Genomic DNA, 12,715 nt, shown 5'->3' with positions numbered 1-12,715 from the left:
TGAAGAGCTTACGCAGGATGTAAAGAAATTAAACGAAAGAGCCGAAGTAGGAATACTCGACAGCGATATCACGCTCACAGAAAAGTGTATCCAGCAGCACAGGACTCTTGTGGAGGCTGTAGAGAAAATGATTAGTGAGTGTGAAAGACAAACGCTTGCAAAAATTGACAATGACATGAAAACGATAGAAGATAATATTCATTTTGAGCTAATAAGCGAAAAGGATACTTCAAACGGCCCATCTGTAGCTACAAACCAGAACCAGTCAGCTATAGAAAATAATCACGTTAACTCGGTTTCAAAACGATCAGAGTGTGATACAAGCGAACTGGAATAATTTGCAAATAATTACGCGAATGTCTCAGCGCTGTCAAACACCGCCATGCCGCCAACTAAAAGGCGCAGAACGAAATCACAGTCGGATGAAATAGCACAAGGAATATAGTCAGTCCTTATTGATCAAGGTTTGCTCAAACGCAGACCATTTCCGATCTTTTCGCATGAATCGAAAAAGTGGTATTTGTGCGAGCATTTATGAGCATATCTCTCAAATCGGGAATAATAGAAATGTCAGGAAACAGCAGCTTTATATCTACAAGTGGTACGAAGACAGGAAATATCTCCAAAAGAAAGTATATCGAAGTGAGGTTCTTACAATGTTGCTATATGACTATCACAGCTCTTATCACGATATTCCTGTAACATACGTCGACTATTCCAACAAAGGAAAAGGATATGGACAGTTTTCTCCTAAATCGCACCTGGCAGAAAAGTGGGAAGGGTATCTTAAACTATATACAGATGGCTCAAAAATGGGGACGGAAAATCATGTCCGATGTGCTTTCTTCTGTCCAGAATCTGCAGAAGAAAGGAAGTTTCAACTACCAGGTGATTCTTCCATATTTCTTGCTGAAACTTTCGCTATTATAGAGGCAATCAAATATGCAAGATCTCTCAAAATACCCAAGACAGTAATAATCACTGGCTCTCAAAGCGATCTGAAATCCATTGAATTGGTACAAAAGAACTAGTAAATACACCCTCGACATACTTGATCTTTATCACAAAGCTAAGAGTACTGACCAAATTATAGAATTTGTATGGGTCAAATCACATTCCGGCATTCTATACAATGACAAAGCAGATCAACTAGCGAGAGATGCGATTAACAGTGGAAGACCTATGGACATTAAGCTCCCATACATATAATACCTCCTAAAAGTAAAAAACAAGCGGTTCTCTCATGGTAGGAAGAAAGGAATGAAAGCCAACAAACAACAGGTAAAAACTATGTACGTATACAGACTTTCATACGAAGACAGACATGGTTTGCAAACATCAAACATTCAAGGAAAATTATAACGTCCATTGTGAGAATGCGTCTCAATCATCGATCTTTCTGTGCCCACTTACATAGAATCGACGTATCGGAAACACCCTACTGTCAATGTGAAGAGGAAACAATTGGTGATGTAAATCACATATTATTTCAGAGTAGACGCTACGAGAAAAGCAGAGTTAACTTTTTAGAGAAGCTCTTAAGACTGCCAGCCGCTTTGCACGATCCCAATTCTCTGAGACACAACCAGGAGTACATACAATGCCATATCCTGGTTTCTTGCGAAAGAAGACATAAAAATCTAAAATGAATTGAACTTAACTAAAGAACTTAATTAACAAATAAATTTTTAGTAGTCAACTGTGTTTTGTAATCTGGTTACAATAATTTTGATCTGAAAACATATGAGTGTATGCCCAAAGCAGTATGTATGACAAAGAAAAGATGTTACCTTGTTATGTGTGTCAGTACATTTATTTGTGATGGCTAAAAAGTTTGTACGCATTAAAAAAAAAAGGTAATTTATGTCTGTGGAGAGACAGCTAAAGGTCACTAACTCGTAGTCATGGAGGTATGCTCGTAGTAATCCATTTGTTTACATATATCTTTGGGAGCGTACGAGAGTTTGTGTGGAAAACTAGTTGATTGTCAATTGTACGAAGAAAATGGCTAAGGGAAACGTAGGGGCAGTAGTGACAGATCCTGCAAGAGAAAAAGCACTACATGACTACAGAAAGAAATTGCTTGAGCACAAAGAAGTGGAAGGCCGTCTAAAGGAAAGTAAGTAAGGTTAAAGGATACTGCTGATTCACCGCACCCTCCTTAGCTACCTCGATGTTGAACAGCATCAAACCATATTATTAATTACTTACACAAAATTTTTATTTAATTTTACAGTGCGAGAACAGCTGAAGGAACTAACTAAGCAATATGACAAGTCAGAAAACGACCTGAAAGCATTACAGAGTGTTGGACAGGTAGGCAAATGACTATTTTGTATTGCATGTTTTCGTTATTTTAGCACTAAGTGTTATCGTCATATTAATATTGCTGTGTCTCAGTGTAGTGTATAGTTAAAGAAAGACCGCACAGAACTAGGCTACTACGTAACATAAAATAATGAAACTGACGACACTTCATTTGTATCCTAGCATATCTGTTATTTCAAGAAAAGTAAAGTTCGAATGTACAGAAGCCATGAGGAGTAGTTTAATCATGTTGTGTCGTAAGGCCATGTTTGATAAAGGTGTATCAGCTGTGTTTGATCTATTAGTACTGAAAATTAGCATTGTTTCTGCATACACAGTAATTTGTGTTAACCCCGAAATGACTTCACGTTTCTTTCTGGGGTTCATACATCAAATTTCTGATGTATGCCATCAGCTTACCTGCTACCATACCAAGTGCTTTCAACAATTTTATGGTGATTCCTCACCCTGGAGTTTTAATATACGTGGAACGCTATGTAACTCAAATACCATATTTCTCGATACATGACGCTTCTTTGGACATAGCTAACGTTTTAGTCTTTAATTTCACCACATCATTGTGAGCAACATCCTTTCAGATGACTTGGAACACAGAAGTGGTTTCCATCAAGGCAGTGTTTGAAATGTGATGCTGTTCTTAATATCTGTTAATAGTATAATGTCCACATAGACTGAACAGATGCAGATAAGCCTTATCATATGAGAATTCTCTCTGGTGTAAACAGTAGGTGAATACAAACTGCATTAAGTCATTCTTGGGTTGCACTCATTAGTGTTTGCATATGTTCCACATGTTGTCAGTCCTTTGGCAAACCACTAAAGAGAGTTCATAGCTTCTCTGTGCCAGTGCAAGCAATACAGAAATCTTTCTTATGCCAACTTGTCTACTTTGGTTTAATGTGAGTTGCAAGGGCAGTGAATTGATCTGAAGAGAACGTAATGTTGCTAATTGAAGAATATAAACATCGCAGATGCTTTTGAAATCCAAGAGATCTAAAGCACAAATGCCAATGGGAAAGAAATAGTGGTAGAAAATTGCTAAAGCACTCGAAAGGTCCAACTAGGGACTTGAGAATGGTTGTAAATTCATTAGAAGCTTACACCAGGTGGGAGCAGAATGAATAAACACAAGCTTTGTATTTATCTTTATTAGAAAGGAAAAGCACAACAAATTTTCTTGAATAATAATAAGTGCAGGTATGTTTTTATTATACTGATTAAGGTTGAAAAATACACAAAAGACCTGATAATTCTCAATGTTTACATTGATGGTGGCTGCATTTACATGGCTGGTGAAAAATTGCTGGACTTTTTTACGATAAACAAAAGTGGTTTACCTGGTATCACGCTATCTCCCCCACTAACAAATTATAAAGCAGATTTTATCAAGTAGGGTGTGTGACTGATCATATGTATATTTTATTAATCATATTTTATTGGTGCTGTCTTCTTTGTATGTATTCTATTAAAACCCTCGAAATTCATTGCATGTCACTATTGACAATCGGATACAGCAGCCTTTGAAATGTGAAACAATCACTACTGATAATGTAAATGCCTCCAGTTGCTAACAACCAGAGTGTACACTGATCAGCCAGTACATTATGACCACCGACTTACTATTGATATAAATCCATCCAGGCGATAGCAGTGTCACCTGGTGAGGAGTAACTGCTGGTCAGACAGCATGGTGCTTGTAATATCAGTGAGTGTGCAGACCGTGTGTTAAAGGGGAAGGTGTGCTATATATCTGAGTCTGAGTGAGGGCAGGTTGTGATGGCCTAGAGGCTCAGCATGAGCATTTCGGAAACTGCATGACTTGGTGGGTGTTCGAGTAGTCCTGTGGTGAGTGTCTTCAACACATAGTGAAACCACATCCAGACATCGTAGGGTTGGGCATCTGCACCTAATTACAGATGTTGGACATTGTAGGCTGGGCAGACTGGTAAAATAGGACAGGTGGCAAACTGTGGTGGAACTAACATCAGACTTTAATGGTGGGCAGAGTACTGAATAACCTCAATAATGGGGCTCTGCTGCTGACGCCCCACGCATGTGCCAACGTTATCACATCAATTACTATGACTGAAAGGGGCACATGACCATCGGCTCTGACGCTACCACAGTGGCAGAGCATAGCATAGTCTGATGAATCCCAATACCTTCTTCATCATGCCATTGAGCGGGTGTAAATCTGCCCAGGGGAATAGCTATTTGACAGCTTCACTACGAGACAGAGGCAAGCTGGCAGCAGCTCCATTACACTGTGGGGAACATTCACTTGGTCATCCATGGATCCAGTAGAGCTCGTGCAAGGCACCACGATGGCCAAGGAATATCGTACTCTGGTTGCAGACCATGTACACCCCCTTCATGACAATCATGTTTCCTGGCTGCAGTGTCATTTTTCATCAAGATAATATGTCAGTCACAAGGCCAGGGGTGGGCTATAGTTGATAAAGGGACACAGTGGTGAGTTCCAGCAGATGTTCTGGCCCCCCCAGCTCGCCAGATCTGAACCTAATCGAACACATCTGGGATGTGATTGAATGTGGCATCAGAGCCCATCGTCCGCCTCCCCAGAATTTACAGGAATTAGATGACTTGTGTGTGCAGCTCTGATGCCAACTCCCTCCAACGACCCACCTAGGCCTAATTGCTTCTGCGCCGAGAAATGCGTCATTGCTGTTATCCATGCCAAAGGTGCACATATCGGCTATTACATAGGTGGTTATAATGTTCTGGCTGGTCGGTGTAAATTTTAGCGTATCTTTAGTTTATACTGGTCATTGGTAATTAATGTTGTCCTTTTAAATTTGCTCCTTCATATGTAATGAGAAGCCAAGGAAAAATGTCAGTAGACATTTGTGCAAAATTTTGGAGTACCACTGAAGAAAGCTAAAGCTGCAATGAAGTGTTAAGTGAATTACCTGCATCCATATCACACTTCCAGACAAATACAGAGACTTTAACAAAAACTGTGTTCACCGTGCAAAATAATCCTGTCTTAGCATCCATAATGGCTATAACAGAATAATGTTGTACCCTATGTGCCAGTTATTAGCACCAAAGAACACTATCACAACGTTCATTGGCTATGCTTGTGATATAGCTCCAGTGTAAATTTCCAACCGATTATGTCTGCACAGTTTAGGAGTTTGCTAGCCGTTTTACCTGAACACACTTGCTGTAGTCCAGCCAAAAAGAATTGGACTGGCAATAGGGAATTTCAGAACTAGCTCCATTTCTATCTCTGTGTGGATACCATTGGTACAACTAGCAAATGAAAATTACAGTACTGTGCAGTCCTTGGTATCTATTATCATTGCTTTCTTCCAAAAATGGATTTAGTTAACACAGGTGTTTGCTATACCGAGGTTGGGGTTAGAGGCTGGCTTAGCCTCTTAGAAACCCAGATTATCAAGACTGCTAAATCTAAGTACAGGAGAGTATTCAATCAACCAAAAATTGAGTGTTTTAGAAAACTGCTCAAAGATATGAACTGGAAAGATGTTTATAGTGCTCATGACATGAATGAAAAATATAACACATTCATGAACAATGTCAGTACCATGTTTGAAAACTGTTTTCCTCTAAAAGTTACTCAAATTAAACAGAAGTCTATAATAAAACCATGGATCACACGAGGAATAAAGATTTCCCGTAAGACAAAAAGGAAAATGTATCTGTCGACCAAGAATAGCTCCAATGCTGATGATTTAGCTAAATACAAGGAATACTGTAAAATATTTAAAAAAAGTAATTCAGACATCTAAACAAATGCAGTACGAGAAGAAGATAGCAATGTCAGGGAACAAAATAAAAACAATATGGGATATAGTGAAAGAGGAGACTGGTAGAATCAGAAAGGAACAGGAGCAAATAGCACTAAGGATAGATGACACATTAGTAACCGATGGGCATAGTGTGGCAAATCCATTTAACAAGTACTTTATATCCGTTACTGATAGAATGGGATTGTCAGGATCGGTAAATAATGCCCGTGAATGTCTAAAAGTAGCCTTTACAAATCGCTTCAGGTGCATGAATATGTCACTCACTTCACCAAAAGAAATAACTTTCATAATAAAATCTTTAAAAACAAAGCATTCTAGTGGTTACGATGAAATATCATCAAAGTTAATTAAGGCATGTTCTTGTGAGTTTAGTACAATTCTAAGTTACTTGTGTAACCAGTCAATTATAACTGGGACATTTCCTGACTGGCTGAAATATGCAGATGTTAAGCCTCTATTCAAGAAAGGGGATAAAGAGATGCCATCAAACTACAGACCGATTTCACTTTTGCCAGCATTCTCAAAAAATTTAGAAAAAGTAATGTACAGGCAGCTTCTCAACCATCTGACCACAAATAACATATTATCAAGAACACAGTTTGGATTTCTGAAGGGTTCTGATATCGAAAAGGCTATTTACACCTACAGTGAAAATGTACTTAATTCATTAAATAACAAGTTACAAGCAGCAGGTATTTTCTGTGATTTGTGAAAGGCATTCGATTGTGTAAACCACAACATCCTTTTAAATAAATTAGAATTCTATGGTGTCACGGGCAGTGCTGCAAAATGGTTCAAGTCATACCTCGCTAACAGGAAACAAAGGGTGTCAGTGCAAGGGACTAGTGAATTAAGTCAGTCATCATCAGAATGGGAAAAAAAATTACATGTGGTGTCCCACAAGGATCCATCTCAGGGCCATTGCTTTTTCTTGTGTACATTAATGATCTCTCATCAGTTACACTGCCAGAAGCAGAGTTCGTTTTGTTTGCAGATGACACAAGTATTGCAATAAATAGTATGTCGAGTGTAGTTCTAGAAAGATCTGCTAATGATATTTTCATGGATATTAATAAATGGTTTAAAGCCAACTCACTGACATTAGTCTTCGAAAAGACTCACTATATGCAATTCAGAACCTGTAAGAGGTTTCCACCCAGCATATGCATAAAGTACGAAGAAGAGCAGATAGAAGAGGTTGACAGTCTGTAATTCCTGGGTTTACAACTTGATAATAAATTCAATTGGGAGGAGCACACCACAGAACTGCAGAAACACCTTAACAAGTCTGTATTTGCAATTCGAGTGTTAGCAGATATAGGCGACATAAAAGTGAAAAAGCTTGCATGCTTTGCCTACTTTCATTCCATAATTTCATATGGTATAATATTTTGGGGTAACTCTTAAAGTCAAACGAAAGTTTTCAGAGTCCAGAAGCGTGTAATACGTATTATTTGTGGAGTAAATTCACAGACGTCTTGTAGAAACCTCTTCAAAGAACTGGGTATACTAACTACTGCCTCTCAGTATATTTACTCCTTAATGAAATTTGTCCTAAATAATATATCTCTTTTTCCAACAAACAGCTCAGTTCATACTTACAATACCAGGAACAAAAATGATCTGCACAAGGACTTAAAAGCACTTACTTTAGATCAAAAAGGGGTCCACTACTCAGGAACACTCATCTTCAATAATTTGCCAGCAAACATAAAAAATTTAGTTACAAATAAAGATCAGTTTAAAAGGAGCCTGAAAGACTTACTAGTGGCGAACTCCTCCTACTCCATTGGCGAATTTTTTAATAGAAACAAATGATGCATTGTATATATTCATACTATTTGTATCGTTATTTCAGCTTAAAAAAATAAAAAATAAGTGACATGTTCCACATCCACGAGGATCTCCTCAACACGGATCTATGGAATGAAAAACTAATCTAATCAGAATTATTTTAGACCAGACTTTTTTTTAGTAAGGAAAGCAATCAGTGGAGTTTCTAAGTGATCATTGTAAGATATTTCAGAAAACCACTGTGATTTTAATGTAGTATACAGTGATGAATCCAGGCAAAGGGTCACACTTGACAGCTCTGAATTTCTTCATAAAGTGCCCTCATAAACTGCCCACCAGAAAACATCCACAGTACATAGTCCAAAACTAAATGTAGCCCTGAGAGTACTGGAGGCATGATTTGGAGAGAACTGAGTAGCTTCTGAGGGAGACATTCTAATTCATGCTGTTCTGCCATGAGATATATTGCTGCTGCATCAGTTTTTCATTAGGATTTTGGGAGGAATAATGACTGTAAATGACAGCAAGCTTGTGAAATCAACAATCTAACTATGTTTTCGGTTTTTGCACAAAGGTACAAGAAAAAAGTTCTACTGATCCATTACGTTAAATACTCGCCCTCCCCCTCACCTCCCACAATGGTATTCAAAAGTCCTTTGTGGTTATAACATGTGACAGCAAGGGGCACCAAGCCATAGCAGCAATTCCTGTGTGTTGCAGTTTTATTCCCTGTCTATTTCTTTCCCTTTGACTGCATACCTTCAACAGATGCCCAATTCAGTGGCAAGTCAGTATATCTCCAGTCTTTGCTCTCAGTTACTCAGTATCCCCCCCAGTCACCTTTGTACAACAACCATACTGCACCAATCAGTTTCGTGCAGTGTAATCACCCTCTATTATCAGAACAGAATTCACACTGAAAGACTCTCTGATGTGGTGTTTATAGCGGTCTTTAAGGGACCACTTCTTGTGGCAAAATATCACTTAATATCATGGCAGAAGCAGTGACATTATGCATATGAACAAATACATAGTTCGCGCTTTGCAGCATCTCTCCCCCTCCCTTGAGGAAGAAGTGAAATATGGTGAAATCATTGATTTGATCTCCTAGGTACCCCCCTCATTTCTTTAATGCTCAGAACACTTTATGGGTCATCTCTGAGGCCCCTAACCAGGGTAACTTTTTTTAGTAGAGTATGTGTTTTTAAATCTTAGCTTTTGTGTTCGAAATAAAGGCTCCCAACACTAATTTCATTGTAGCAGACACACAACTTTCAACCATCAGCCTTGCAGTCTACTCCTAGGTTTTCTGTTTTATTCCTTCAGTCAATCAGGACTCTTTTGTGTGTGTGTGTGTGTGTGTGTGTGTGTGTGTGTGTGTGTGTGTGTGTGATGAGCATGGAGCCCCAAGCTATTGCAGCACCTGCTTTCTTCCTTGTGTTGCATTGCCCCATCTCAGTCTATTTTTACCTCTCTTTCTTGTGGTTTCAACCTTTGATGTTGATCCAGCTATTTCCTAGGTTCTGCTTTCTTTCGTTGATGCCTTCATTTTTCCTGTAACACTTTGTGGCTTAAGTAATTTTTGTCCCCATATGTGTTTGCCCCCCCCCCCCCCCCCCCCACATTTTCAAAATTTCCCCCATAGCTTGGATCGACTGGAGAACAACACCTTAAATAGTGTCTACTGCCTACAAGGGTACTGACCCTGTGCACACAATAACTATGTAAATTCATGTATATGTGTAAAAGCCAACGTGGTAGCAAATCTGACGTGGTGGATCACAACACTCTCACTGGTCACTTCTGCTGGGGGGAGACCATAGACAGCCACACTTTCCGCACGCTAGGCCTGCCAATCCATCGCTCGACCAGTCTCTTATTCCCCTCAAATGAGGCAACATTCCAAGCTGTGCTCTCGGCAGCTTGCCCGCGCAACTTTATGTGGCCCACATTGTCATTCGCCCCATTTTGCCTGGGTGTGTGTGAACCACAACTCTTATCCCGTGCTTGTAACAGTTGTCCTGTCATGGTCTGTTTAACTAGAGGAGTGTTACCGCATTTTTTCGACGCCGCCTTCCTTAGCTGCGTCTTTTTGAGGCAGCTCTGCTGACTAAGAGTACAAAGCCTTATGCCAGATGCCCAGTTCATCCCCCCGGTTTCAGCAATTGGAATAGTGTGTGCAGTTAGTGCAAATAGTGCAGTGCAGTGCATGCCACGACCACCAGTCCGATTTATATTACTGTCCTATCCCCAGCCGTTTTGGCGCTCCTTTGCCACCAAGTGTGCCATTGAAGTGGTTTTTCCCACAATGCCAAACAAAGTTCACAAGCCACAGCTAGTCCGTCTGGTCCAGACCTTCCTCAATTAAGAGGTATTAGCATGTTTCGAATGTTACTGTAGTCATTAGCTTTTTTGATTAGTATGTTAGAACCAGTTTGTGCTGCTTCTCCAGTTCACCCATTCGTGTAGTGCCATTTTCTTAACTAGCACACCACGTGGGCATGTATGCCACTTAAAGTGTATAGAAGGAAACATAATTCGTTCTTTGAGCTCTTTCATTAGAGCCTACGATGACACATTTCTGATTCCTGAGCAGCTAGTTCCCACATGTGCCAGGGAATAGAAGCCCATCTTCCTGGGACATCAATGCTCCCGGCAACACCTGTTGTCTGATGACCTTTGCTGCAGCTGGGTGCCTTTCATGGGGAGAGCACATGAAACATATCACACTGAACTAGCATAATAGCCATTCTGGTTCAGCCACCTCAGCAAACAACTCTAGATATATCAACATGGATAACAAATCTACTGCTTTGTGTGCACTGGCTACCTCATGGGAAGGGGGACCAGCCAGACAACTGGGAGGGGAACAATTTATCCTATACCTAGTGTGTACCAGAACAGATGAGGATACTTTTTTGGTGATAAAACTTATTTTTTGTGGAAAATGTAGACGACAAATTTAGAGAACTTGACATATTGAGAAAAGTGCACAATGAGTTACTACTGATTAAGGCCTCTTCTGCTGCACGGTCTAAAGGTCTTCAGGCTTGTGAGTGTCTCACATAAAACTTTGAATTTGGTGTAGTGAGAACTTCCACAGAGGCCGTACACTGAAGACAGACAAGGAACTACAAGCTAATCTCAAATGGCAAGGTGTACATTTTGTCTGACACATACAAGAAGGTTCCAAGGGCAACCACACTTTCATCTTAGCCTTTGAAGGAAATGCGCTCCCAGAAAATGTTGTGTTGTACACGAGTGACGTGAAACCTTATGTCTCACTGCCCATGAGATGTTTCCAACAGCATGGCAGACCCAAAATGTTGAAACTGCAGACACACTCCACGAAGACCATCCCTATAAACAACCACCTTTGTGTGCCATTTGTACTGAACACTGTTTTCCACATTCACTGGTTCGCCCAATAATGAGAACGAAAAGAAAATACCAGAAAATAAGTCATTAGGCCGCCTGTTATAAGCTAAGGTAAGAAAAGACGTGTACTCCTGGATCGTATTGATATGGTGACCAATTATTCAAAACTCACTACTGTCACCCCCCACCCATCCACGCCAACAGTTCAGTTTTTTTCCAACTCTGCCCTCTACTCTGATGGTTCCTGTGACATCATATTTGGGAACCATTACCCACAGCATCCTTTTCCAGCAGCTTCTGGTGACAGGGCTCCCTCTCAGCCCCTCTCCCTGGAAACCCACAATCCAGAGACCTGCCACCAACCAGTGGTTAATGGAGCTGTGACCTATTGTTCCCATGGCTGCCACCACTTCATCCATCCCCACGCCTGAAGGAGGAGAACAATAATAGATAGAAAGCTATTTTGGTGAACCTGAAGGCACCAGATCCCACCATGCCATAGGATTCGTCAGCCAGTTTCATTGATGTCCCGCCTGCATTGTTGACAGACAGGCAGTGGTCTTGAGCTGTGATTGATGCCCCTGGTCCCATCACTCTTAACCAAGACAACTTCACTGTGATGGTCCATTGGATCTGTGATGGATCCTACTGTCACCTGCCAGAACTACAACAACTGATTTCCTGTTATTCTGCAGTCTGTCGGCCTCCGAGAAGCTCACTTCACTGATGACCGTTTTCCAGTGCTTCGTGGTTGCCATGGATTCTAATGGAATCCCTCTCAGGGGCTCAACATTTGTTCAATAGGTATGGGCTTAGCGACCCCAGGTTGCTGAGCTGGGGTCTGGTAAGCACTGCCCGTACTCTGTTACCATAAGCTCTGGGCATGATTCAGTAACCACGTTGAGACATGGTGGTGGAATGTTGTGTGTTTCAGAAAATGGGAATCTTTTCTTCACTGCCTGGGCCATGAGGGAGGTATACATCTTTCTATAATAAAAAACCTCAAACTCAGTGTGTGCTATGTAATGATAAAGTGAATGGCTGTTGAGATAAAAGTCTCTAGTGGCAACCCCTGGGGCACCTACCCCCCCCCCCCCCCCCAGTTGTATGAGGCATGCTCAAGCATACAGGGCTCTCCCTGGGACGGTGTCTGTTTCCCGAGTGTCTCGTTGGATCCCTATAGAACAGACTCATCAAACTACTACTACTACTACTACTACTACTACTACTGACAGGGCAGGTGTGCCATCAGGTAGCACCTACATCCACTCATCAGCGAGAGCTTAGTTCTCCCAATAAGTACTCTCAGAATCATGGTAACAGGGCATTAGTGTGCCATAACACTTTCATTGTAATCAAGAGAACAGGGGAGAAACTTTGAGTATTCACAAGGCATTGGATGGTATTGCTGGATTCCT

At 40.7% G+C, this 12,715-nt stretch overlaps 1 protein-coding gene across 1 annotated transcript in view; it reads left to right on the top strand.

The window, feature by feature from the left end:
* The first annotated feature begins 1,895 nt into the window (after positions 1–1,895).
* LOC124615957 (26S proteasome regulatory subunit 10B) overlaps positions 1,896–12,715 on the top strand; it is a 61,224-nt gene continuing 50,404 nt past the window's right edge. Inside the window, exons 1-2 of the mRNA XM_047144161.1 lie at positions 1,896–2,119; positions 2,237–2,316. Of these exons, the coding sequence (XP_047000117.1) occupies positions 2,005–2,119; positions 2,237–2,316 (195 nt within the window). The 5' untranslated portion in view covers positions 1,896–2,004. The remainder of the gene's footprint in view (positions 2,120–2,236; positions 2,317–12,715) is intronic.

Source organism: Schistocerca americana, chromosome 5, assembly GCF_021461395.2.
Source record: "Schistocerca americana isolate TAMUIC-IGC-003095 chromosome 5, iqSchAmer2.1, whole genome shotgun sequence".
Taxonomy (NCBI): domain Eukaryota; kingdom Metazoa; phylum Arthropoda; class Insecta; order Orthoptera; family Acrididae; genus Schistocerca; species Schistocerca americana.
The sequence above is the reverse complement of the archived record's forward strand: the minus strand, read 5'-3'. Positions and strand labels throughout refer to the sequence as shown.